This window comes from Anolis sagrei, chromosome Y, assembly GCF_037176765.1.
Source record: "Anolis sagrei isolate rAnoSag1 chromosome Y, rAnoSag1.mat, whole genome shotgun sequence".
Classification (NCBI taxonomy): domain Eukaryota; kingdom Metazoa; phylum Chordata; class Lepidosauria; order Squamata; family Dactyloidae; genus Anolis; species Anolis sagrei.
In genome coordinates, this window is record NC_090035.1 from 72119085 (window position 1) to 72145915 (window position 26831).

At 41.0% G+C, this 26831-nt stretch overlaps 1 protein-coding gene across 1 annotated transcript; it reads right to left on the reverse strand.

The window, feature by feature from the left end:
* Positions 1-7002: 7002 nt before the first annotated feature.
* On the reverse strand, positions 7003-24858 carry LOC137095425 (cytochrome P450 2G1-like). Its single transcript, XM_067462086.1, has 9 exons — positions 24679-24858; positions 22340-22502; positions 21906-22055; positions 17861-18021; positions 15390-15563; positions 13696-13837; positions 11293-11480; positions 8177-8318; positions 7003-7184 (listed from the first exon to the last, which is right to left on the reverse strand). The coding sequence occupies exons 1-9, from the start codon at positions 24856-24858 to the stop codon at positions 7003-7005; spliced, it is 1482 nt and encodes a 493-aa protein (XP_067318187.1).
* Between the last annotated feature and the right edge of the window lie 1973 nt (positions 24859-26831).

Below are 26831 nucleotides of genomic sequence, written 5' to 3' on the forward strand. Positions count from 1 at the left end.
GGTGCAGGTTGTCAAATGTCCTTCTCTTTTGGCACAGTGTGAACACTGGTCTCATCTAGCTGGGGCTTTATGGACTTTTATTGAGGTTGGTTGGGCACCGCCTTCTGTGTTTCATAACTGCTCAGACCTGGAGCACAAGTCAGCAATAAGATCAGACAGAAACCAATCATATTGATCATTAACCTATGGAACAAGGAAAACATATCATTGTTTATTCCTTCATAGTAAGGGATTGGACATGACATGAATAGCCCTTGTGGTCTCTTCCAACTCTAGGATTCGGTAATAGTTTCTTTCCTGGTAAATCAGTGTTGTGGATATTATGTTCAGAAGGCATATGTGTTTTAATATTTGTACTGCAGCAGACACTCTAAGACAGTGGCTCTCAACTTGTGGGTCCCCATATGTTTTGGCATTCAACTCCCAGAAATCCTGACAGATAGTAAACTGGCTAGGATTTCTGGGAGTTGTAGGCCAAAACACCCAGGGGCCCACAGGTTGAGAACCACTGCTCTGTCTTAGGTAAATTAACCATTTTACTAGGTGTAAAACACCTAAGGTGGCATTTACTATATACAGCTGGTCCTCCATAGCCACAGGTTTTACATCAATGAATTCAACCAACCATGGATCAAAAATATTTGGGGACAAAAAAAATCTAAAATGTACATCTTGGTTTTGCCTGTGTAGCCTAACCTTCTGCCATTTCAAAGACCCTCAAACTCTCTCTGGTTTTCATGTGAGTTGTATGCTATCTCATATTTGGGTTATCATTCTACTCCATCATTAAAAACAATAGGACTCGAGCACCTATCATTTTGGTATCCATTGGGTGGGGACTTGAACCAAACTCTGGGGTCCAATGTATATATTTAACACATCACTGAAAAAAGATACAATGTTGACTGACCTCTTTAAAAATTGCTGTTTTTCCATTTGTTTAGAGCACTTCCTTTTCTTTCTTTTTTTAGGATGCTAAACCTCAGACAAAAGTAAGGAGACATGTAATGGCAAAGTTTGACTGTGTGTTTCCCACCTAAGGTTCAAATTTGGGGTTCCTGACCGTTTTCTAACACTTACAGGAATTTAAAAAATACTCAAAAGGTTCCTTCAATCTTTTGTTGTTGTTAACCTGTGAACTTTGTGAAAGTCACAGTTTGAGAAAATGTACAGCTTTCCAAAATAAAATATGCACTCATCTCATTGTCATATTTTCATTCTCTTGGCTTCAATCTAGTTTCTGGATTCTTTGAATGCCTGGGAGGGAAAATGGCAATGGAGATTATTTGGTGGCTCCCCTCAAAGAAGCACTGAAAGAGTTGAGGGAAACAGTGCTTCTTTCAGTTTCAGACAAGGCTCTTGCCTTAGAATAGGATAAATCATTTTGCTTGGTTAATACCATATGTAAATAAACACACATACATACATGTTGTGTGTATATACATATAGTATTACACCTTCCCTCAGCTTATAGGTGAGGGTACCTTAGAATCTCTAATACAATAACAAGAACAAAGTTTGGCAAAGCACCCAGACCCGATGGTATCACAACAGCCTATTATAAATGGAGAATTATAGCCTATTACAAATGGAACATAATCACTTACGTCCTAATCTCTGAAATGTCCATACTGTTTCCAAGGAACAATCACTCACCTTCAGAAGAGAGTTTATGGTTTCTGATTACTTGATCTGTATGAAATTCCCAAATAGAGCAGGAGAGTGAGTCCCTTTGGAGAACTCCCCTTGTGTGATAGTTTCATCATAGCTGGTGGAATAACAAGAGAGAAAAGGTAGATGACAAAACAAGAAGGTAACAGCACCACACAACTCCAAGGTGCAGGTTTTCTGGTCATGTATCCACTCTAAATCAAAGTTCCATGTATTTTACCGAGTGTGGATTTCTTTGGTAGGATGTAATGGTCCAGAAGCAAACATGTTGAATGCTCTGCCTATGAGATGTAAGTCAAATTCACTCAACTCTTTCTTGGTTAGCCAGTACTGTGGCTGTTGGGTTCAGAGGAGAAGATATGGATTTGCAGTTCATAGTTTCTACAGATAAAAGGATTAGCTTTCATGGATCTCAGGAATGAAGATCCACCACAATGTAACCCTAGAATACATTACAGTTCTGCTAATCCAGATTTATACTCTGTCAGAGCCTTTACTGGATCTTAGTGTAGACTTGTTGCACATCAATGTGTTGAGACACAGCAGCATTCACATGGGAAAGTATCCAAATCCCATTCTAAATTGTTTATACAGTTAACACCTAAAGGGTATTTTCAGTCAAATATGTTATTCAGAACTCGTCTGCATCTGAGGTATGTAATCAGAGACAGCCCTAGGTAATTTTCAAGGGTAAGCAAACAGTATTTTGCTTCCCCCCCCCCCCCAACCAATCACTGATATATATTTTCTGTTCGTCATGGGAGTTCTGTGTGCCATATTTGGTTCAATTCCATCATTGGTGGAGTTCAGGATGCTCTTTGATTGTAGGTGAACTATACATCCCAGTAACTACAACTCACATATGTCAAGGTCTATTTTTCCCCAAGAGCGCCCCTGGGCAAAATCAACTATACTGCAAATGCTTACATTGCGTAATGGGTTGAGCCGCCCTTGTATGTAATACAACCTGACTGTTCAGGGTTTTCCCCCGTTACTTCTAAATCCCGCTATGCAGACAACCAATAAATACAGGACCTGTGACAGACAAGGATCAGCTATTAGTGAAAGTTACCAGTCAGTCAAAACTCTAACTAGTAAAGTAACAATGCCTCCAAATGATTAACATGTAAGGTGCATTACTGATGGTTTGGAGACTGAGAAAGTTATATCTTTTCACTTTAAAAAACCCCGATGTGGTATAACAATTATTTATTTACTTACTATACTTGCTTATTTCATATGCCATCTTTTCCTATAGAAGGATCTACAATGGCTTCCAAGGTTAATAACCAAAGACAAACTTCAGCAACAAAAGTAATTTCTTACGTTAGCCATCATGCCCTTAACAATTTTCTCCCAGGCATGAGGGTGGTACCTTATATTATGGTGGCATGGTACCTAAAAGAAATGGCAATTTGCAATGTTGTAGTGCTGGTCATTTGAGGCTGAGGGCTAAGGAATATATCCCATGCCACTCTCAGAGCAGATGAGCACCCAGCTCCTTTGAGAACAATGATCTTCCAGATGGGAGGATAGGATTGAAATGAAAGTGTATCAATGGCAGGAAAGTGGGACACAGAAAGAGCCTCCCCTAGTGTGATAGTTTCTTCACAGCTGATAGGATGACATGAAAGGAAAGGTAGATAACAAGAAAGAAGGATATAATAATGCAGAAGCAAAAAATATTGACTGCTCTGCCTGTGAGATAGAAATCAGATTTGCTCAGCTTTCTCCCTCTTTAATCAGTGCTGTGACTACTGGGTCCTTAGGAGATATGGATTTGTTTCTGCAGATAAGAGGCTTAGTTTTTTGGATTGTAGAAATGAAGATCCAAGGCCCAGCTCAACTTTACTTGGCTTCTTGTTACACCATACAAATGCTGCTAATATCCTCCTCTCATGGTACACAGCTCAACACTTTTTGCGTTAGATTGCAGCATTGCAGGTTTCTTAGATAGGTGTCAGTCACGGTGGACTATGTCTTCTTCACATCAAAAATATTGGTTAAACATCTACAGCATCAAAACTTGGTAACTTCCATTGTGTCAGCTTTTGATGCTATTGCAAAGTAATAAATTGGTGGAAAGGTAGGTAATGATAGGGTGAATAAATTGTCAAAATTTGGTTGAGATAGTGCTTGTAATTCTGAAGGGACTCTTAATTTTTGCTTCTTCTAGAATTAGCACTGGGATTTGATTGACCAGTTAATATTCAGGAGTAAACCAGGTTTTTTTTTTCAATCTGAAAATTTTCAGTGGTGGTTTGAATCCGTAAACCTTTGCCACCCCCACCCCTGTCTTGGCTACAAACTTGGCTGGATAAGCATATCTTGTCTCTCACTTTGGGATTCCTCAGCTCATGGATACTATTGGTTGGGGGCCTGAATGCTTGGACGGGCCCAAATGAGACTAACTCTGTTATTCAAATATAGGACAAAACTGGGCTTTTTAGAGAGATATGTTGTGGTTTGCAAAGCCCATCAAGGCATAGTAAAAACAATGCTGTAAACATTGTGGGAGCCTGTTTAAGGCTCCTTGCTTATAGATTGAATTTCATAATAATGCATGGAATAGTTGAAAGTGACTACCTAGGGAATTTTGCATACATGGCAGGGACTAAGACAAGTTGATTACATTATGTAATATGATTTTTGTTCCTCAGTTATATATATCATTTCATAATTGGTTCTATCGTTAAAAACATGGAACAGGTTTATTAAACTGCAAAAAAAATTCAATGAAGGTCAAAACCCAATTGGAAAAGAAACATCACCACCTCCACCCTAAATGAGTAACATGTACACTGGATCAGAGGATCAGAGGACTTTAAAAAGGAACACCTTACATTTTATACAAAACTGAAAATGTGACACAATATTTATATATGTGTGTGCTTACTGCCTTATCTACTTATTTTATATGTCACCTTTTCCTGCAGCAAGACCTGAGTTGGCTTCTAAGGACAGAATCCAAAGACAACATTCTCTGACAAAAGTACGGTTGTAGTCACCTAAATAAGAAATTACTCCAAAGTATAGGGCTGGTAACTTATTCATTGGTGGAATGGTGCCCAAAACAAAATTGCAATTTGTAATGTAGAAGTACTAGTGATTTGAGTCTGAGGCTGGGCTGTACATCCCATGCCACCCCAAAAGTAGGTGACAACCCAGTTCCTTTTGGAACAATCATGTTCCATGTGTGGGGGAAAGCAACTTCAAAGTCAGTGTGAGATGGTGCAGAGCTGATAAAAGGGTGGGATGTTGGCAAAACCAGTCATCTGAGGAGTGAGGTCAATATCTTCAGGGAGCATCAGGGACTTGAATTGGAAATTCAGCAGGATGGTGGTGAAGAAGAGCTCCATGCGGCCCAAACCTTCACCCAAACAGACTTCTAAGCATTAAATAAACTAAGCTCATTTCAGAATAAACTCTAAAATTCTTTTGGGGTGACTGCACAACTTTTGGGATGATTGCGCAACTTGAACTCAGAATTTGGGCTTTCTCTTGCTCTCAATGGCTTATGTGCCTAACTGCCTATGTATGCTGAAGCTACCAACCTAACAAGCATTTGGGACTGCTTCCTTACTATATTGGGACTTTCTTTGAGTCTTTCTTTGAGTTGCTAGGGAGATCTTTGTTTGTTTAACCAGGACTTGGCATAACACAACAGTTGGATTAAATTTGATTCCAAAAAGACCTAACCTTCTGAGGAGGAACAGTGACACGAACCTTGCATGTAGGTATAACACTAGCAAGTGCTCATGGGAGAAAGTGGAACAATCAGTGTGCTGCTGTCACAGAAATGGGGACTTGAAACACTGGGCTGGGAGATGGTATCAGCTGGGTTTTGGTTAAGGACCCTGTCATGAATCTAACCTTTTGCCAGGAAGGCCGAGGCCTGGAAAGTCAGTAGCTGACATGTTGAAAGTTAGGCAGGAGAGCTAAGAGGCAAGAGGGAGGAGTCAGCTGACTCCTGATTGGCTAGAGCAGTCAGGGGAGGAGTTAAGTTTTTAGAGGGAAAAAAGGCTGTGTATTTTGACAAGCTAGGGAGGAGAGTTTTAAACATCGAAGAGTGTAGAAGCATAGTTAGGAAGAGGGAGCTGTGAAGAATTTAGACAGGGAGAGAGAACTTTTGAAGTGAGCCTTGTAGTTAGAGCATAGGAAAGGCAAAGGTTCCTGGTCCACTGTACATACAAGGGTCAGTGAAGGAAAGCCTATTTTGCTCTGTGAGGCAGTCAGTGGACTGTTCTCAGGGACACACTGTGTCAAAGTAGTGAGCAGTGTGAAGCAAGGAACTCACAGGGAACAAAAGTTGATGTCTTATGATAAGACTGCTTGTCTAACCAGCTAAGCCTCTGAAACGCATTACGCTTTTGTGCCACTCTTACTGAGAGTTGATTTGTTCACCAAGTTTCAATAAACCTGTTGCTTATTTCATCTTTAAACTGGTGTCTGCCTCGGTCTGTCACAATCATTAGACCTCAGTTAGCCTGAAGACAACTCAATTTCAGTCCAGTCAGCAAAAGAAGCAGCCATTAAAGAAGAACAAAGGGATTGAACAAACTTTACCTAATTCACATTCACACTTATGTTTTCCTCAGACATATAATTTGAGGTGGTGGCGGCGAATCTACCAATTACATCGGTCATTAATATCGTTAATACAGTTGGTCACTTGACAATAGTACTGAGGTGGGATAAGAGAGTCTTTCCCCCTCGTCATAGACATTCATCTTCGTTTAAGTAGTGTCCAGCTGAACGTTAACACCCTCACAGACCTCCTTGTGGATATCACACTCTATGGGTGCTCAAGCCCCATTGCATTCATTGGTGTAATAAAATGATGTCCCTTACATAAAACAATCAGATCCAGATTTACTTTTTGGAATTTCTTTAATTTTCAAGTTTTGGATGGTTGAGTCCATGGGTACAGAGGGCCAGCTGGACTGCCTAACTCCAGAATCAAAGTGGTTATGAACTTATAACTGTTCTCACAAATTCTAAATTTCAAATTAGATAATTTCAAGGCAACTTAAATACTTCATAAACAATAAATAGACATAACTAAATTAAGAGTCATCACCATCTTGTGATTCTTCAGAAAATAGAAGGAATGCTAGAAAAGAATCCTTGTTACTCAGCTGAGAATACAATAGTACCTCATAACAAGAAAACCTAAAAAGGGGGTAAAATCCAAAAACCATATATATTTATACCAAAAATCAGCCCTCTTTATGAGAGACAGAAAACAGAGAAAATCCCCTTCTTTCTTGTGGAGTCTGTCAATGCAATTTCTGCAAGAGTCCCAGGCTGAGGGAGAAAGGGACTTCAGAGTCAGCGTGGGATGGCGCAGAGCTGGTAAAAGGGTGGGATGTTGGAAAAGCCACTTTCTTGAAAAGTGAGGTCAATATCTTCAGGGGGCACAAGGGACTTCAAATGGAAATTCTGCAGGATGGTGGTGAAGAAGAGGAAAAGCTCCATGCGGGCCAAGGCTTCACCCAAGCAGTTCCGCTTCCCTGAAATAAAAATATGAGAATTTCCCAAGAGGTAAGGACAGACACATTTAGCTATCTGTAATCAGATGCGTCCTAAGATGCAACAAAAAAGTTATTTCACCTCAAATCCCCTTGTCATGTCCATATCATATCTGGCTTAGTATGATGTTGCCCCTCCAACCAGCCATCTCATTGTTTTATATCTACTTAGAAAAGATTTCCTTTCTATCCAACTTGCTATGGGTTTGCAGTTGATCTCAACCATTTCGAATAACCATTTCAGCCACCCTTCTATGGTATTTTGGATGGCCCATTGTTCATTTAGGGAAACCTAAGTGTGGTGTCTCTAAATCTAAAGGCAGCCAAAATAATTTCTAAATGTGTCGAGCTTGATGTTGCAGATTTTGATTTCTAGAGCTACTTGCAAGTAGGGATGTGTTTCTTCAATCATTTTGGGTTTGAAGAAAGCAATTAGTAATTTTAGCTGTGACCTTTACCTCCAGAAATTTATATTTGCTTTTCAAGTGGAATGTGGCTTTGAGAACTGAATATGTCAAGGTAGGGCTAAACTGCATTCAGCATAGCAATAGTTAATAATTTGAAATTTCTATTACTGCTGTTTTGATGACAACGGCAGCAAGAATTGTGTATGTGCAGATGAGGAGACCAGAAGAAACAACAAAAATGGAAGAATAGATAGTAAAAATAATAGCAAAATAGCAAAAATTGACTTTTTAACAAGATATCTTCAGAAAAATGACCCTTTACTGTTCAAGCAAGACTGGGAACCCTTGGAGGAGGAAGAAATGGGCAACAAAGGTTATACAATTATGAAATGAAATCCAGAGAGTACATGACAAAGTTCTTAATCCCTTCATAATTTTGCATATTTGCTGTGGGAGAATAAGGAGACCACTGTAGCAAGCTCCAAAAACAAGCATGGGATATCAAGCTAATAAACTAACAAAATGTGAAAGTGATTCTTTTCATTGGTGTTTTTAGGAGAGTTCTACCTGCGGAGAAAGGCACAAAGGCATCATTCTTCTTGAAGCGTCCATTCTCATCCAAGAAGTTCTCTGGGTTGAAAGCATTGGGGCTTTTAAACATTGTAGGGTCATGCAAGACAGTGCTGAGTAATGGGTAGACTGCCATCCCCTGGAAAAGAAAAGAGGTATGAGCTCAGAAAGACAAAATGCCATTCCAGAACAAGTATCTTGCACAACATGCTTTTGATGTAAAGATTGCGGAACACTTGAGTTTATTGGAATGAGGCTTTGCACTTCAACCTTTTGATGCTTCAGGGTACAATTGTCTTTTGAGAGAGAGAAAACAGTAACAGATGAGCAAAAAGCAAACTAACTGTTCTACCAAAAATGAGATAAGATCAGAACTGTTCAGATTCAAGTTGAGCATCTGCAAGGCACTAAGCCAGCAGTTCTCGACCTGGGGGTCGCAACCCCCAGGGGGGTCGCCTGGCCATTTCAGAGGGGTCGCGAGGCCGTCTCTACTGGCCTCGTCCCAAGGGCGCAGGCCAGGCGTGGACTCCTTCGCATGAGGCCTGGCCTCGCGCAAAGTCCTCCTCACCTGCCTCGCCCTCTCATCATCCAGCGAGGGAGCGAGGCATGCAAGGGGTCCTCCGCGCGAGGCAACTACAACTCCCAGTTGTCAGGGTCTATTTTCCCCAAATGTCTCTAGTATTTTCTGTTGGTCACAGAAGTTCTGTATGCACAGTTTAGTTCAATTCAATTGTTGGTGAAGTTCTGATTGCTCTTTGATGGCAGGTGAACTATACATCCAAGCAACTACAACTCCCAAATGTCAGGGTCTATTTTCCCTAAACTCCACTAGTGTTCAAATTTGGGCATATTGAGTATTTGTGCCACGTTTGGTCCAGATCCATAGTTGTTTGGGTTAACAATGCTTTCCAGATGTAGGTGAACTACATCTCCCCTAAATCACTGTCAATTCCTCCCAAAGCTCTCAAGTATTTTTGTTTGACATTAGAGTTCTGTGTGGAGGTCTCAGTGGTCTGTGGAAGTCAGCGCTGAATCGGTTGAAGGTACTGCAAATCCCATCATCTGTTTTCCATACTCCCCCAAACATATTTTTTCTGATTAATCATGATGCTTTAATTATGTTGAATTTGTAACAATGAAAACACATCCACATATTAGATATTTACATTACGATTTGTAACAGTAGCAAAATTACAATTATAAAGGAGCAACAAAAATAATTTTATGGTTGGGCGTCACCACAACATGAGGAACTGTATTAAAGGGTCGGGGCAAACATATTTAGGGGTCCCAGTGTTAGAAAGGTTGAGAACCACTGCACTAAGCTGTGGTTGTGGCAACCCCTGGTGGTTCATGAGACTCAATTAAGTAGTCCTTGAGATGAATGGAGAATGGTTTTATTGCCTGTGTTTATTTGTCTTCTTTGCTTGTTTCTTAATCCCCATCTACACCACTGTATAAAATCCAGATTATCTGCTTTCAACTCAATTATATGGCAGTGTAGACTCATATAATCAAGTTCAAAGCAGTGTAGATCCAACCTTAAATTCATGGTCATAATTCCGTAATGGATGCATGAACACAACAAAAACAATGGAGTTTGACACCATAAATCTGGAACTTCCGTGATCCCATTGCATTGATTGCTATCAAACCGCATCAGTTCTGCTGTGTAAATGAACCCATTACGGAATTATGGAATCTATTCATCTTTCTTCTAAAATCTACCAAAGAGTCTCTTCGTAGTTGTATCACATAGGATCTGTGACCTTAACCTCCAAAAATTTGGTATTGCTTTTCAAGTGGAATGTGGCTTCAAGAACTCTGACATTAAGTCTAATCGTTTCCGATTGCAGGGGTTGGTGCTCATCTCCATATCTAAGCCAAAGAGCTGGTGTTGTCCGTAAACACCAGAGTCATGTGACAAGCATGACTGTATGGAGCACCATTACCTTCCTGCAGAAGCGATACCTACTGACCTATTTATTTATTTATTTATTTACTTCATTTATATACCGCTTTTCTCAGCCCTCAGGCAACTCAAAGGGGTTAACAACAGCAAAATTCAATGCAAAAACATCACAAAACGAATATGGGGCAGTTAAAAACAATAGCATCATCAATGATTAAACATCAATATAACAATCATTAGCGTCTCATCAGTAAAATCAGAATCCAGTCTCATCATCCATTATTCCATATTCCTATATTCAATTACATTGCTTAATCAAATGCTTGTTCGAACAGCCAGGTCTTTGCTTTCCTCCGAAATGCCAACAGGGAGGGGGCCGATCTGATATCTGTAAGAAGGGCATTCCACAGCCAAGGGACCACCACTGAGAAGGCCCTGTCTCTTATCCCCGCCAGGCACGCCTGTGATGCAGGTGGGACAGAGAGCAGGGCCTCCCCAGATGATCTTAATGTCCTAGTTGGTTCATAGGAGGAGATGCGTTCGGAGAGATAAGTAGGGACAGAACCATTTAGGGCTTTATAGGCTAACGCCAGCACTTTGAATTGTGCCTGGTAGCAAACTGGCAGCCAGTGGAGCTGGCACAATAGAGGAGTAGTATGCTCCCTGAGTGCCGTTCCTGTTAGCAACCTGGCTGCCGAACGCTGGACCATTTGAAGCTTCCGAGCAGTCTTCAAAGGCAACCCCACGTAGAGAGCGTTGCTCTACTCATATTTGCATGTTTTCAAACTGCTAGGTTGGCAGAAGCTGGTCCTAACAGCAGGAGCTCACCCTGCTCCTTGGATTTCAGCCACCAACCTTTTGGTCAGCAAGTTCATCAACTCAGCGGTTTAACCCATTGCACCAATATGTCAAGGTAGGACTAAAGTGCATTCAGATAAGAATGCTTCCTTTCTGTTTTCTCCCCAACATAAATATAGTTATCAGTGGGCACCGGAACACAAAATAGTTGGGTTGTTGTTGCACCGTTATAACAGAATTTCCACCTTTCCAGTATTTTAAGAAATGGATAATGGTAGCAGAAATTCGACTTACACCATCTTGACTCTTCTACAGTCTGGCAACTGTAGATGGGATTGAATCACATTGGAATGTCCCATGAATAACTTCAATTACTCATATTCTCGTTGCCCTGCTACTGTACCTTAGGGATTTGATATCCTCTGAATTCAGTGTCACGAGTGACCATGTGGGCTGCACTCATAGGAAAGACATCACTGCATCTCTGCACTTCGTGGATCACAGCATTTGTATACGGCATCTGCCGCCGATCTTCAGTGTTTGGGAAACGATTATGGCCAATCACTCGATCAATTTCCTCATGCACTTTTGCTGTTAAAGATATGAGGATAATTAACACCTTCAGTTTCTGACTCTCAAAAGGGAATTGAGATTCTACTTCCAATTACGCTAAACAGCAACATGAAATCCCATACTATTTGTTGCAGGAAGACTGACATCTCATCCCTAGCAACAACCTGCATGGCTTGATTGCGCCTTCCTCTTGTAGAGAGAGCACTATGAACTAGTTTTTATCATACCTTGCACTTCTTCAGTCATCTCTCTCATTTCCAGTTATTTCTGAAATCACGAACTAGTAATCTTGTAATCTTCAAACCTTATTAATGGGCTCTCAGAATTTGCCATAGTTTTTTTCCCAGGACACTTGGATGCTGAGCTTCCACTATAGACAGTGCTGTAGTAAAATGGCATTTCATGTATAAAAAGCCAAGCAACGCTACAAAGAACCTGAGGATCAGTGAAATGGCAGGATATAACCTCCCAAAATGATAATCAAGGTTTCTAAGATCTTCTGGAGGGACCCTGCTCTCAGTCCCACCACTTTTGCAGTTGCGTCTGGTGGGAATGAGAGACAGGGCCTTCTCTGTGGTGGCCCCCTTGGCTATGGCACTCTCTCCCTCCTGACCTTCAGGAAGCTAGTAAAATCATGGCTATGGAACAAGGCATTCCCAGAATGATGGCTGAGACCGGCAATTGACTAAAGTATGGATCACAGGACACAAATTGAATTGGACATGATTTTATCTTGGCGAATTGGCTTATATGTATTTTACTCTATTTTAATTCACTGTTTATGTTTGTTGTTAGACTGTTTTGATTTTAGATTGTACTACTAGCATTGCTGTTAGCCAGTCTGAGTCCCTCTATGGTGGTAGAGAAGATCGGAATATAAAAGTTTTAAATAATAATAATAATAATAATAATAATAGTGCGTCTGGTGGGGACGAGGGACAGGGCCTTCTCGGTGGTGGCCCCTCGACTCTGGAACTCTCTCCCACTGGAGATCAGAACCGCCCCTTCTATCCTGACATTTAGGAAATAGGTGAAGACTTGGTTATGGAGACAGGCATTCGACGAGTGAGCCAACACCCTGAGATATGGATGGAGGATGATGAGCAACGATTTTAGTGTGTCAACTGACCATTATAGTTATTGATTGTAATTGCTGTTTTAATGTTTTACTGTAATATGTATTATGATATTTTATTGATTGTATGTGATATTATGGTTGGAAACCGGTCTGAGTCCCTCAAGAGAGGTGAGAAGGCCGGTATACAAAACTTTTAAATAAATAAATAAATAAATAAATAATCTTTATAATAATAATAATCAAGGACTTGGGGCGGCTTACCTCATGCCAAGCCCAGACAACACATTACAGCAAGATAAAACCAAAAACATAAGCAACAAGCAACAACATCATAATTACATAAAAACATATGAATGCATTAATAATATAACATTATAATAAACAATCACAGTGACAGTGTGCGGGCCACATGTGCTGGATAAAATGTTAAAAAAAATAAAAATAATGGGGTTTACATCCGTGTAAGGCTTGATATGCAACCAAATCAAGATTTTCTTTTTCCTAAACATTTTCAAGCCATTACTGACTAAATATATAAATGCAGAAGACATAGATATGTCAGGATAATTGCAGTTATTTTATATATGTTTTTCAATGTGTTAGTATTGTATTTCAAAGATGGATTCAGTTATGTTCAGCTGTGTGCTAGAATTGTAGTCAATATAGGCAGTGAGAGTAAAGTCCTTGAGACTGAGATAACAGAAATTCTTTTGCCCAGAGAACAAAAAGGGAGTTAACCAGCCGGGAGGGCAGGATGTTTTCTTAGTCTGTGTGTTTAGTCCTGTACTTTGTTAGTCGCCATCTTTCATTATCAACATGTAGTCGCCTGTAGATAGATGCTTCTAGTAAAGCTATTTTGGAACCGAAGAAGAATGCTGTGTAGTAATTGAGTCTGTGTGTTTTGGAAACCTCACGTTCGCTGTGCCAGACCGGAGGGTCTCACTCTGACAAGATACAGGGGGCTGAACACTCTCAAATGATTATGGGGAAGTGGAATTTGACCATAGAATTTGACCAGAAGTTGACTATAGAATTTCCCAGGAAATATTAAAGATTCCTAGCGAGAACATATTGATCAAATCTGTAAAACTCAACCTGCCAATTTGGGCAAACTGTTAATGATATTAGCATCATCAGCAACGACAACAACAACACCTTGCACTTCAGGATATTTCATCAGAAGCAGGAAGCCATATTTCAAGGTGGAACTGCCCGACTCTGTTCCACCACGGATCAGATTAAGAATGGTGTGCTCCAAGTTCTGCATAATAAATTCACTGCCTGGATTGTCTTTTTCCTGAAAGCAGGAAAGAATAAAACATCATGAGACAATTCCATTTCTGATTAGAAGCAAGTAAAGGTAAAGGTTTTCCCTGACATTAAGTCTAGTTGTGTCCAACTCTTGGGGGTGGTGCTCATCTCCATTTCTAAGCCGAAGAGCCAGGGTTGTTCATAGACACCTCCAAGGTCATGTGGCCAGCATGACTTCATGGAGCTCCATTACCTTTCCACAGAAGCAATGCCTATTGATCTAGTCCCGTTTGCATGTTTTTGAACTGCTAGGTCGACAGAAGCTGCCCCAATAGTGAGAGCTCAGCCCGCTCCCTGAATTCAAACCACCAACCCTTTGGTCAGCAAGTTCAGCAGCTCAGTGGTTTAACACTCTACGCCAGGGGTCCTCAAACTAAGGCCCAGGGGCCGGAAACGGCCCTCCAAGGTCATTTACCCAGCCCTCGCTCAGGGTCAACCTAAGTCTGAAACGACTTGAAAGCTCACAACAACAACAACAATCCTATCGCATCAGCCAAAAGCAGGCCCACACTTCCCATTGAAATACTAATAAGTTTATATTTGTTGAAATTGTTCTACATTTTAATTATTGTATTGTTTTAAAGTGTTTTTTGCACTACAAATAATGTGACGGTGCATCAGGCCCCACTTGTATGTGAATGTACAGTTGAATTGTTTGGCTATCTAATGCTGTTTGCATCTGTTGAATTGCCTCCCCTGCTTAATTGTTTGGCTCCTCCCCTTCCTGGGGAAGAGGGCAGGGCTTTCCTTTCATTCTACCATCAAACATCTCAGCAGATGGAGGTGAGAAAAGGTTTAGCTCCGAAAGCCCTCAGTTAAGTCATCTTTCTTCACCAATTCTTAAGTTTGTACTCTTAAGATTCATTCTTCATAACCAGCTCACCTGGATGATGTTGTGGAATCTTAAGCGCCTTCAAACCAGTCCCTTGGCATCAAGAGGAAGACTTTGTGCCTTCAATTATAGTTCATTGGACTGGGGGTTGCGAAAGCTCAGGCCTTCACAGCCATTGAGAAAAGAGGGAACTTGGAAAGCTTCTCTGCTGCAAAACTCCTTGGACCCAAGACTTCAGAGACTGTAACGTATATTTTCTTTACCCCCTGTTGAAACATCAAGTTTGTGCCTAAGGAAGATAACTCATTGTGAACAATAAAGCCTATTTCAAGTTATCTGTAGTGTCTTGATCCTTGGAAGTTCCAGTTCTCTAAAGGAGGGCAAGAAGCAATCCCCTGGGGAGAGATGTCATGTCCATGTTTCTTTCACTAAGATCTACAGACCCCAGGTCTGATGGCACAAATAAAATATGTGCAGTGCGCATAGGAATCCATTCATTTTTTTTTTCAAATTATAATCCGGCCCTCCAACAGTTTGAGGGACGGTCACCTGGCCCTCTGTTTAAAAAGTTTGAGGACCCCTGCTCTATGCCACCGGGAGGAAACAAGTAGGATAGATTAAAGGTTTCTTATCACATTTCCTTAAGTGAGAAAGATTACTAACAGTTAATGCAGAGCCCTGCTACCTTCATGCGCCAACAAGGTACCTTTTCCATCCGGATGAGGAAGCAATCAATATAGTCACGTGGGAAATTAGGGTCAAAGGTCTCTTGGTTCTTCTTGATTCTCTTGGCAACGAAGAGCTTCATGTCCATGGCATCATAGATGTTACTGTAGATTCCCGGAATGTAATTCAAGTAGTTGGCATAAATGTCATAGAACTGCACAAGGAGAGAAACCATGCTGAATGGATAGTTGTTGTATTCCATCTAAGCATCAACAGGATTTCTGCTGCTAGTAATAAAGGGAACATCCAATAACTCAATTTAGTTCTGAATAGGATGGAGCAAATATATCCCATTTATCCTGAAAACTATGTGAGCCTCCTAAGTTTAGTAACTGGGTTATTGTGACCTCAAAGATTATTTGCGAACGCGCCATCTTATTACACTCGACGCAAAGTAAGTTGTGTTTTCTCCCCTTTTCCAACCTGATGGGTTAAAGGGCAACACGTATTGCCACCCTTCTCCAGTCTGATGGAAACAGGAGCGGGGGTGACTTGTCCCATTCCCCCATGTGATGGTGATTGACGGTGAAAGGAAACAAGATGTGGGGAGGGCTCATGTGTATGATGAGGTCCCTAGACATGGAAAAGCCAAAGCGTGGGAGCAAAGAACCTGGGAGTTCAAAAAAATATGAAGAAAGGCTTGGAAGCCATGATTTGTAGGTTTTTTAAAATTTTATATCACAACATAACAGATATAATAGGAGCAAAGGCATGATGTAAAATCATAGAATCATCGAGTTGGAAGAGACCACAAGGACCATCCAGTCCAACTCCCTGCCATGCAAGAACATGCAATGAAAGCACTCCTGACAGATGATCATCCAGCCTCTGCTTAAAACTTTCCAGAGAAGGAGACTCCACCACATTCTGAGGTGGCGTATTCCACTACTGAACAGATTTTACTGTCAGGAATTTTTCCTAATGTTTAAATGGATTTTTCCCTTGTCTATTGAAACCGCTGCTCTGTGTACTGGTCTCTACAGCATGAGAAAACAAGCTTTAAACATGGCTCACCATATCCCTGCTCAGCCTTCATTTCTCCTGTCTAAACATACTCAACTCCCTAATCGGCTTCTTTTGGTGGAAAATGGAGAGATTTGGGGACAACAGATGCAGCAAGAACAGTGAGATCAGGATAGAAAGTGAAAGAAACGTTCTATCACTGTGTCTGTGAGTCGAAGAAAAATGTTACTTCAAGACGATAGAATTGAGAAACCTAAATATGACACATATGAGCAAAGAAAACCATGTGTTTTATATTTTAAATAAAATTTAAATCTCTCTGTTGGCTACAGTATAATCATTAGGCTTGGGTGATCAAAAAAAAGGTTCAAAACTCATTTCATATATAGTGGGCGCTGGCGATTCGATTTTGAAATGATTTTCGAAACTTTAATGAAAAAAAGATTGGAAATATCAGGAAATCCGAATTGCTTCATTTGCTTCATTAATGGAAGGTGCCCCTCCCTCCCTCCCTCCCTCCCTCCCTCCAGAACCATTAGGCAATTTTGGCAAAGCCTAACAAACAGTTTTAAAATCTCGCAGTTTTCCTTCCCTTGCAGTGAGCTGTGGTGCAGAGGGATGGGGTGGGCTGACTAAGCACAGCTCTTCTTGAAGGCCACTGGGGTGTGACCTTCAAGAAGAGCTGTGCTTAGCCATGCCCACCTCATCCTTCTGCATCGCAGCTCGCTGCCAGGGAAAGAAGGGAAACCGTGAGATTTTAAAACCATTTGTTAGGCTTTGCCAAAATTGCTTAATGGTCTTAAAATCAAAATAACTGTGGGAGGCACCTGAAAATAATTCCGAACAATGGGTAAGTGGTTTCAATTCGGAATTACTCCTCCCACTATTCCTGCATGGCTCAAAATTGATTCAAAAGGGACTTTAATCCGAATTAATTACGATTTTAGAAGCTTCCAAACGAACTTGCCCAAGCCTAATAATCATCAATCAATAGATGGGAAGTGTTCCTAACCAGGAAAGGGGAAATTGGAATCAAGGCTGACTCCTTTATTTTCCGAAAAGGTCAAAATCGTGGTAGTCAAAACAAGCTGACTTGGCTTCCCTCACCAAGAATTATGAGATCTTCACAAAGGGAGCCTAAGAAGGCTTTGGCAAAACGAAAAAAGAAAAAAAAAACCCTAAATGAGTACTTAGGTGAGGACAGAAAATGAAGAAAGAAAAATATTGTGAGTGAGGTGTAGGAGGGGAAAATAGGGGAAAGAGAGAGAACACTCATGTGGAAAGAGAGAAAGATTATCTTCATGAAAAGCAAAAGAAGAGGAAGAGCAGCTGGATAGGTGATGGGATCACAAGAGCATGAGGATTTGTGGCTGGACATGTAAGCTGAACATCTAGGTATGTGAGAAAGGAAGAAGAAAAACTCAGGGGAGTGATGAAGACAAATTGTTTTGTTATTATTTAACCTGAGCATTACTGCAAAAGGAGTACCTGGGCCCAGGAGGTGCTCATTTCCCAGAAGAATTTATGTACCATCCCTACGAGGGCCTGGAATTCTTTGTTCTCATAGTCAAAGCGGTTCCCAAAAACAATAGAGCAAATGATGTTGGAGAATGCACAGCCGAGGAAGAAGGTAGGATCAAAAGGATTTTCTGCACAGAAAAGAGAATGAATGAAGAATCAGTTCACAGAAGGTCTTTCTGGTGCAAAGAACAGGACCAAATGCACCCTGTGTCCACTAATTAACATGCAATGGAAGCTGTAATCAGGCCCATAGCCAGAAATAAATTTGGGGAGAGAGAGTTGCAACATTTTTTTTAGCGAATCATGAAGACTAGGTCCATAACCCAAAATAATTTCAATTATATTATTCATTCTATATTTTGTATAGACTTAATTAAATCAAATTTGTATTTTAGTTACAATGTTTCAAGTCTTTTAAACACCTGAAAATGATTCTTAATTGATAATTTAGTGGTTACAAAAGAATACTACATTGTCTGTTGGTAATACTTGAAAACTTTGTCAATACACTTTGGCAGAAATCAGACTCAATCGATACACTTCAGCAGATACTCAAGAGTGCAAGTCCAGTCAGTCTTCATTGTCCCATTGTGCTTCTAATGTATGTTTTCAAATATTTCAGCATTGAAAATGACTTTTCATGCTTTGACAAGTCTGTTTTGAACATATGCGAGGAATCCTAACTTTTCCACCCATAGATTCAACCATTGATTGAGGAATCCTAACTTCTCCACCCACAGATTCAACCATTGATCTTCTTGTGTTAAAAATCTCCTGAAATACTTTCACATACTTACTTACTTAGGCAATCCCTTGTTGTCCAAGTAAGATAATCCTCTAAGTCAGTGGTTCTCAACCTGTGGGTCCCCAGGTGTTTTGGCCTACAACTCCCAGAAATCCCAGCCAGTTTACCAGCTGTTAGGATTTCTGGGAGTTGAAGGCCAAAAACATCTGGGGATCCACAGGTTGAGAACCACTGCTCTAAGTGCAGTGTCCTGGCAGAGGGTACAAATGTGACACGAGCAGGGCCTCTCCAGATGACCGAAGTGAATGCATGGGTTCATAGATGGAGATGGGGTCACGCAGGTAGGATGGTCCCAAACCGTTTAGGGCTTTGTAGGTAAGCACCTGCACCTTAAATTGGGCTCGGAAAGTCCAATCTGGAGGTGACCAAGGCATGGACCACCCCGGCCAGATCAGCCTTCGTGAGGTACAGTCGCAATTGGCGCACAAGTCTCAGTTGTGCGAAAGCCCTCCCAGACACCGCCAACGCCTGAGCCTCAAGCGTAAGCAATGAATCCAAGAGGACTCCCAAACTGCGGACCTGTGGCTTCAGGGGGAGTGTAACCCCGTCCAGCACAGGTTGCCACCCTATACCCCGGTCAGGTTTACGATTGACCAGGAGGACCTCTGTCTTGTCGGGATTGATCTTCAGCTTGTTCCTCCTCATCCAGATAGACACAGCGGCCAGGCACTCGTCCAGCACCCGAGAGGCCTGCTTGGAATTGGGTGGAAATGAGTAATAGAGTTGTGTGTCATCTGCATAGAGGTGGCACCCAACTCCAAAACTCCGGATGACCTCTCCCAGTGGTTTCATGTAGATGTTATTGTCCTCCCAACCCTGCTATATGCCTGCGAAACATGGACTGTCTACAGACGTCACATACAACTCCTAGAACGATTCCATCCGCTTCTGGAAAATCCTGCAAATCTCTTGGGAAGACAAGCAGACAAATGTCAGCATGCAAATGATTTTTTTATCCTTCAGAAGTTTGGTTCCATCTGATGAGAGTAGAGGGTGTGTGCCATGATTTCTTGGTCCGTAGATTACTTTTGTGGCTTTAAAAAATCCCTGAGTATCATGGATGTCTGCAAAGTGTTCGATTTCTTCAGCCTTCTTTGTTAACCAGATGTTCTTGAGTTCTCTGGTCTTTCTTTGGACCTCAGCTTTTGCACTGGCATAGATCTTTTTCTTAGCAGTGCAGTTGGTGTCTCTCTGCCATATTTTGAAGACTTCCCTTTTCTTATCAATTAACTGTTGGATCTCTTTGTCATTTTCATCAAACCAATCGTGATGTTTCTTAGTTTCGGATACTTCTGTGATATAATTGCCTGTGCACCACTAATATGACCACTCATATTAGCAGCTCCATTATAACTCTGTCCACACAAATATTGCAGGCTCAGCCCATTTTTTCCAGTGTTTTCAAAATAATGCCTTCAAGTCCTCCACCCGTCATATCACTGATCTTCTCAAAGCCTTTAAAGTCTTTAAAGGCTTCTCTTAATCCTGCAACTTTAACAACAACATACCTTACCGAAAGCGATAACTGTTCTGAGCTACTCACATCCAAAGTTACATCTGTCAAATTGCATGGCACCTTTCGATTTTGGACTATCTTGTCACAACAGATGTCTATTAATTCATTCTGTATTTGAAGACTAGAATATTGGGCATTCATAGCTGCAGTTTCAAAATGACTTTTCAGGTAATTTTCTCCTGATCTGGCAAGAGATCTCAACAAAGCCATGAAATTACCATCTTTGTGCAAAGGTTTTGAAGGACAATCGTTTCTATAATTGCCAGAAGTTTATTTCTGTTTTCTTCTGCTTTCCTTTATCGTGATGATGGGTTACATCAGGATGTTTTCCACTATTAGCAAGAGGTTTTCAGCCAAGCACAAGTTGTTCTGTTGGTACTTTGTTTTTTTTGGTGTCCATTGAAAATTTCTGTTGCATTTTTCCATCACACAAATGGTCAGACAACCAATGCACTAAGCTTCTGGTGACCACCTTTACCCCTAACTTCTCCTCCAAACACCACACATTACTTACAGAGTGCACCTTGTAGATTAAATGAGTAGGCTAACCAGGGAAGTTTGCCGAAACATTTGGGTTGAAAACTTAGATGCCTCTTGTTATCCACAGGAAATACATATTGTTCTGTCACCGCTGGGCCTGTAATTAGTTGACTTTAAAAATAGGATGTGTAACCTTTGCCCAGCGGGAAGCCAGGGGCCTAAGGAGAAGTTCTCAGAGGTTTCCACTACAAAGAATCTTCAGATGGCTATAGAAGTACAACAAAGGCCTTTATTAATGAAATCAAACAGGAACTTCAAGGCTTTCTTGATAAAGTATTGGTTCTCTCAATCTTGTCCACAGGGGACAGGCACTATCTTCAATAACGTTTTCTTTAAAGGAAAATTCCCATTTTTAACTTCTCCCAGGCTGACTGAAATCCAACCCTCACTGATGTGTGCTCCACTACCGGGCCGAACTGCTTCTTGGACGCTGAGTGGACCAACCAGCAAGACAGTGGATATTCTCCAGCTGGAGTTCTTTAGTCTTTAAGGCTGTTTTCCTGGAAATTCCCAAAGCTGTGGGAATGCTTTCCTGGAGTTCTTAGGAGACTCTTAAAGCTGTTATCCTCTGGATTTCTTTCCTTTCTGTTTCTGTTGGAATTTCTGTAACCCTGGAAATTCTTAAAGCTTGAAGCCTTTGTACAGGGGAAGTTACACACATCCTATACAAAAGCTAACCTGGCTGATACTAACTAACAAAATGGCTCACTTCCAATCCAAAGCCCAAAAAAGGGGGCGGGACTAGGGAACCTAATGATAATTGACAAGCAATTGACCCAATAACTGCAAAGTAAGGAAAGCAATCTAACTGCAAAGGCATAGAACTTTAAAATACATGCAGTAATCAACAAATAGCAAGGTAAGCTGGAGCTCCTGGTGCGGCTGTACCAGAACACATATCCTGCCTATCATGAGGCCAAAATTTAACTCCTAACATGAGGCATGCAATAAAAGTTAGACCTCAGTATGTGATGACAAAGTTAATGAGTGAAATTGCCTGTGCCTTTCCACTTCGATTTCGAGGGTGGTTTCAACCCCTAACCCTCTTCCCTTCACTACAAGGCCTGGTTATGGTCCCTCGTGGTTGAGTGAGGATTACAGTCCTTTCACTGAACAGAATGAGTCCAAGCTCTCTTTGGCACATCTCTTACCCTTTGTCTTCCGAAATTCCTCCAGCAGGAATTGGGCCTCCTCTTGGATTCGCTCTTCAATAGACTTTTTCCCCATTCCAAAACTCCTCAAGACCGTGAGGGAGAACCGGCGCAGTTCCTTCCAACGTGTTCCATTGGAAAAACTCACTCCTGAAGGCAAAAGGAGATAAATGACATGGGTTATTGTAGGTTTTCCACAGATATATAAACCCTATTTTCCTAGTTTCCAACAGACCTCACAACCTCAGAATATGCTTGCCATAGATGCAAGCGAAACATCAGGAGAGAATTCTTCTAGAACATGGTTATATAGCTCAAAAAACCTACAACAACCCAGTGATTCCGGCCATGAAAGCCTTCTGCAATAAATAAATGACATGGCAAGCAGAAACAAGAATGGGACCATTATTGTAAATGTAGTTGTGATGCCTCACCATATCCCTGGAAACTAGGCTCCAATGAAGGCATGGTAGTCCTTCCACTGAACTCTTCTGCCTTGTCTATCAGGGCCTCCTTCACAGCTTGGTGTCCACATAAGACCAGAACTGGACGTGTCCCAAAATAGACGGTGAAAACAGGGCCATATTTTTCACGTAGCTGTAGGGGAAATCAATCTTTCACATCTAGCACAACCTTTTTGATAGGCAAACATTTTGTAATGGTGTCCTTTGAGAGAGATGACTGCATCATTTACGGTCAAGTAGCACCTTTCAATATATGCTGAATCTTAATGTGGATTCTCGATTTCAGTTGAAAACAAGCACTTGATCAGAGTAGTGATCCAATGGGTTGAACATTTGGTTCCACATGCTTGAGCCATCCCAGTTGAAGTGGTCTATGAGTTCTGCAGTACAGACACACTCTAAGGCAGTGGTTCTCAACCTTCCTAATGCCGTGACCCCTTAATACAGTTCCCCATGTTGTTTTGACCCCCAACCATAACATTATTTTCATTGCCACTTCATAACTGTTATTTTGCTACTGTTATGAATCATCATGTAAACTATCTGATCTGCAGGATGTATTTTCATTCACTGGACCAAATTTGGCACAAATACCCAATATGCTGGGATTTATAGTTCACTTACAATGAAAAGCATTCTGAACTCCACCAATGATGGAATTGAACCAAACTTGGCACACTGAACTCCCATGATCAACAGAAAACACTGGAATGATCTGGTGGGCATTAATCTTGAGTTTTGGAGTTGTAGTTCACCTACATCCAGAGAGCACTGTGGACTCAAATAATTATGGATCTGGACCAAACTTTGCACAAATACTTAATATGCCCAAATGTTAACATTGGTGGAGTTTGGGCAAAATAGACTTGACATCTATGACAGCCTGAAGAAGAGAAGGCTGAGAGGAGATATGATAACCATGTATAAATATGTGAGAGGAAGCCACAGAGAGGAGGGAGCAAGCTTGTTTTCTGCTTCCCTGGAGACCAGGACACGGAACAATGGCTTCAAAAACTACAAGAGAGGAGATTCCATCTGAAGACGAGGAAGAACTTCATAACTGTGAGAGCCGTTCAGCAGTGGAAATCTCTGCCCCGGAGTGTGGTGGAGGCTCCTTCTGTGGAGGTTTTTAAACAGAGGATGGCCATCTGTCAGGAGTTATTTGAATGCAATATTCCTGCTTCTTGGCAGAATGGAGTTGGACTGGATGGCCCATGAGGTCTCTTCCAACTCTTTGATTCTATGATTCAATAATTCTATGGCATTTGGAAATTGAAATTGCTGGGATTTACTTACAATCAAAGAGCATTCTGAATCACACCAACAATAGAATTGGGCCAAACATCCCACACAGCCCCCCCCCCCCATGACCCCTCTGACACCTCCCCGCGATCCCCCCAGGTGTCCTGTCCCCCAGGTTGAGAAACACTGCTCCAAGGCTTCTTCGACACTGCCATATAATCCAGGTTATCAATGCACATAATCCAAATTATCTGCTTTGAACTGGATTATATGAGTTTACACTGCAATATCATTCAGTTAATGTATATAAATCTGGATTTTATATGACAGTGTAGAATTAGCCTAAGGGTTCTCTAGTATTCTCTCCTCTATGTGTAGTCATCTACACTGTGCAAATAATCCAGTTTGATACTACTTTAACTGCCATGGCTCAATGTTATGGAGTCATGGGAGTTGTAGTTAAGTGAGCCACCAGCACTCATGCTCAGAGGAGGCGAAAGACCTTGTAAAACTCAAGCCCCCAGGATCCCGTAGCATTGTGCCATGTGAATTAAATGATTATCACTAGATAACTCTAGCAAAGAATTCTAAGTCCCTCACCAAACTACAAATTCCAGGTTTCACAGAGTGGAGCCATAGCAATTAATGGAGAATCACACACCACAAATCTCAGAAATGAATCCAGACAAAGAATAGCATTTGCGGTGTCTGGTGTACTTTAGCATAGATGTGAGTCCTACCATAAACAACAAACTACAAGACAGAGGGAAGGAAAGAGAACATTTTGTCCAGAGATATATATGCAAGAATATCTAGAAAAGTATGCAAATTTAAGGTTCACCTTGGAAAGACGTTTGTCTCAGTTCTTTGTTACAGATTATAACTATGTAATAGAAGATACAAAGAAAGAAGAAAGACAAAGAAAGTAAAGATAAAGATAAAGAGGATAAAGATAGTTTCCAATGTTTCAGGCACACTTCTTTCCACAACTAATCCTTTCTGATCATTAAACATAAAAGTCTTTTTTCTCCATAAGAGGTCTGAAAGAGTCCAAAAATGGTCCATACCTTGATAAGAGATTTTAAGGTTTCACTTGACTTGATCTGCAGGAAATTCCCAATCAGGGGCAGAGGAGTTGGTCCTGGAGGAAGTCTCCCCTTGTGCAATTGTTTCCTCTTAGATGATATGAGCAGATGGCAAGAAATAAAGAAAACAAGGAGAGAAATGAGTGTAGTAGCCCATTCCATGGTGCGGGTTGTCAAATGTCCTTCTCTTTTAGCACAGTGTGAACACTGGTCTCATCTAGCTGGGGCTTTATGGACTTTTATTGAGGTTGGTTGGGCACCGCCTTTTGTGTTTCATAACTGCTCAGACCTGGAGCACAAGTCAGCAATAAGATCAGACAGAAACCAATCATATTGATCATTAACTTATGGAACAGGGAAAACATATCGTTGTTTATACCTTCATGGTAAGGGATTGGACATGACATGAATAGCCCTTGTGGTCTCTTCCAACTCTAGGGTAGATCGGTGTTGTGGATATTATGTTCAGAAGGCATATGTGTTTTAAAGTTTGTACTGCAGCATACACTCTAAGACAGTGGTTCTCAACCTGTGGGTCCCCATATGTTTTGGCATTCAACTCCCAGAAATCCTGACAGATAGTAAACTGGCTGGGATTTCTGGGAGTTGTAGGCCAAAACACCCAGGGGCCCACAGGTTGAGAACCACTGCTCTGTCTTAGGTAAATTACCCATTTTACTAGCTGTAAAACACCTAAGGTGGCATTTACTATATACAGCTGGTCCTCCATAGCCACAGGTTTTACATCAATGAATTCAACCAACCATGGATCAAAAATATTTGGGGACAAAAAATCTAAAAAGTACATCTTGGTTTTGCCTGTGTAGCCTAACCTTCTGCCATTTCAAAGACCCTCAAACTCTCTCTGGTTTTCATGTGAGTTGTTTGCTATCTCATATTCGGGTTATCATTCTACTCCATCATTAAAAACAATAGGACTTGAGCACCTATCATTTTGGTATCCATTGGGCAGGGACTTGAACCAAACTCTGGGGTCCAATGTATATATTTAACACATCACTGAAAAAAGATACAATGTTGACTGACCTCTTTAAAAATTGCTGTTTTTCCATTTGTTTAGAGCACTTCCTTCTTTTTTTTAGGATGCTAAACCTCAGACAAAAATAAGGAGACATGTAATGGCAAAGTTTGTGTGTTTCCCACCCAAGGTTCAAATTTGGGGTTCCTGACCGTTTTCTAACACTTGCAGGAATTTAAAAAATACTCAAATGGTTCCTTCAATCTTTTGTTGTTGTTAACCTGTGAACTTTTTGAAAGCCACAGTTTGAGAAAATGTACAGCTTTCCAAAATAAAATATGCATTCATCTCATTGTCATATTTGCATTCTCTCTGCTTCAAACTAGTTTCTGGATTCTTTGAATTCCTGGGAGGGAAAATGGCAATGGAGATTATTTGTTGGCTCCCCTCAAAGAAGCACTGAAAGAGTTGAGGGAAACAGTGCTTCTTTCAGTTTCAGACAAGGCTCTTGCCTTAGAATAGGATAAATCATTTTGCTTGGTTAATACCATATGTAAATAAACACAAACACATACATGCTGTGTGTATATACATATAGTATTACACCTTCCCTCAGCTTATAGGTGAGGGTACCTTAGAATCTCTAATACAATAACAAGAACAAAGTTTGGCAAAGCACCCGGACCCGATGGGATCACAACAGCCTATTATAAATGGAGAATTATAGCCTATTACAAATGGAACATAATCACTTACGTCCTAATCTCTGAAATGTCCATACTGTTTCCAAGGGACAATCACTCACCTTCAGAAGAGAGTTTATGGTTTCTGATTACTTGATCTGTATGAAATTCCCAAATACAGTAGGAGAGTGGGTCCCTTTGGAGAACTCCCCTTGTGTGATAGTTTCATCATAGCTGGTGGAATGACAAGAGAGAAAAGGTAGATGACAAAACAAGAAGGTAACAGCACCACACAACTCCAAGGTGCAGGTTTTCTGGTCATGTATCCACTCTAAATCAAAGTTCCATGTATTTCACCAACTGTGGGTTTCTTTGGTAGGATGTAATGGTCCAGAAGCAAATACGTTGAATGCTCTGCCTATGAGATGTAAGTCAAATTCACTCAACTCTTCCTTGGTTAGCCAGTACTAAAT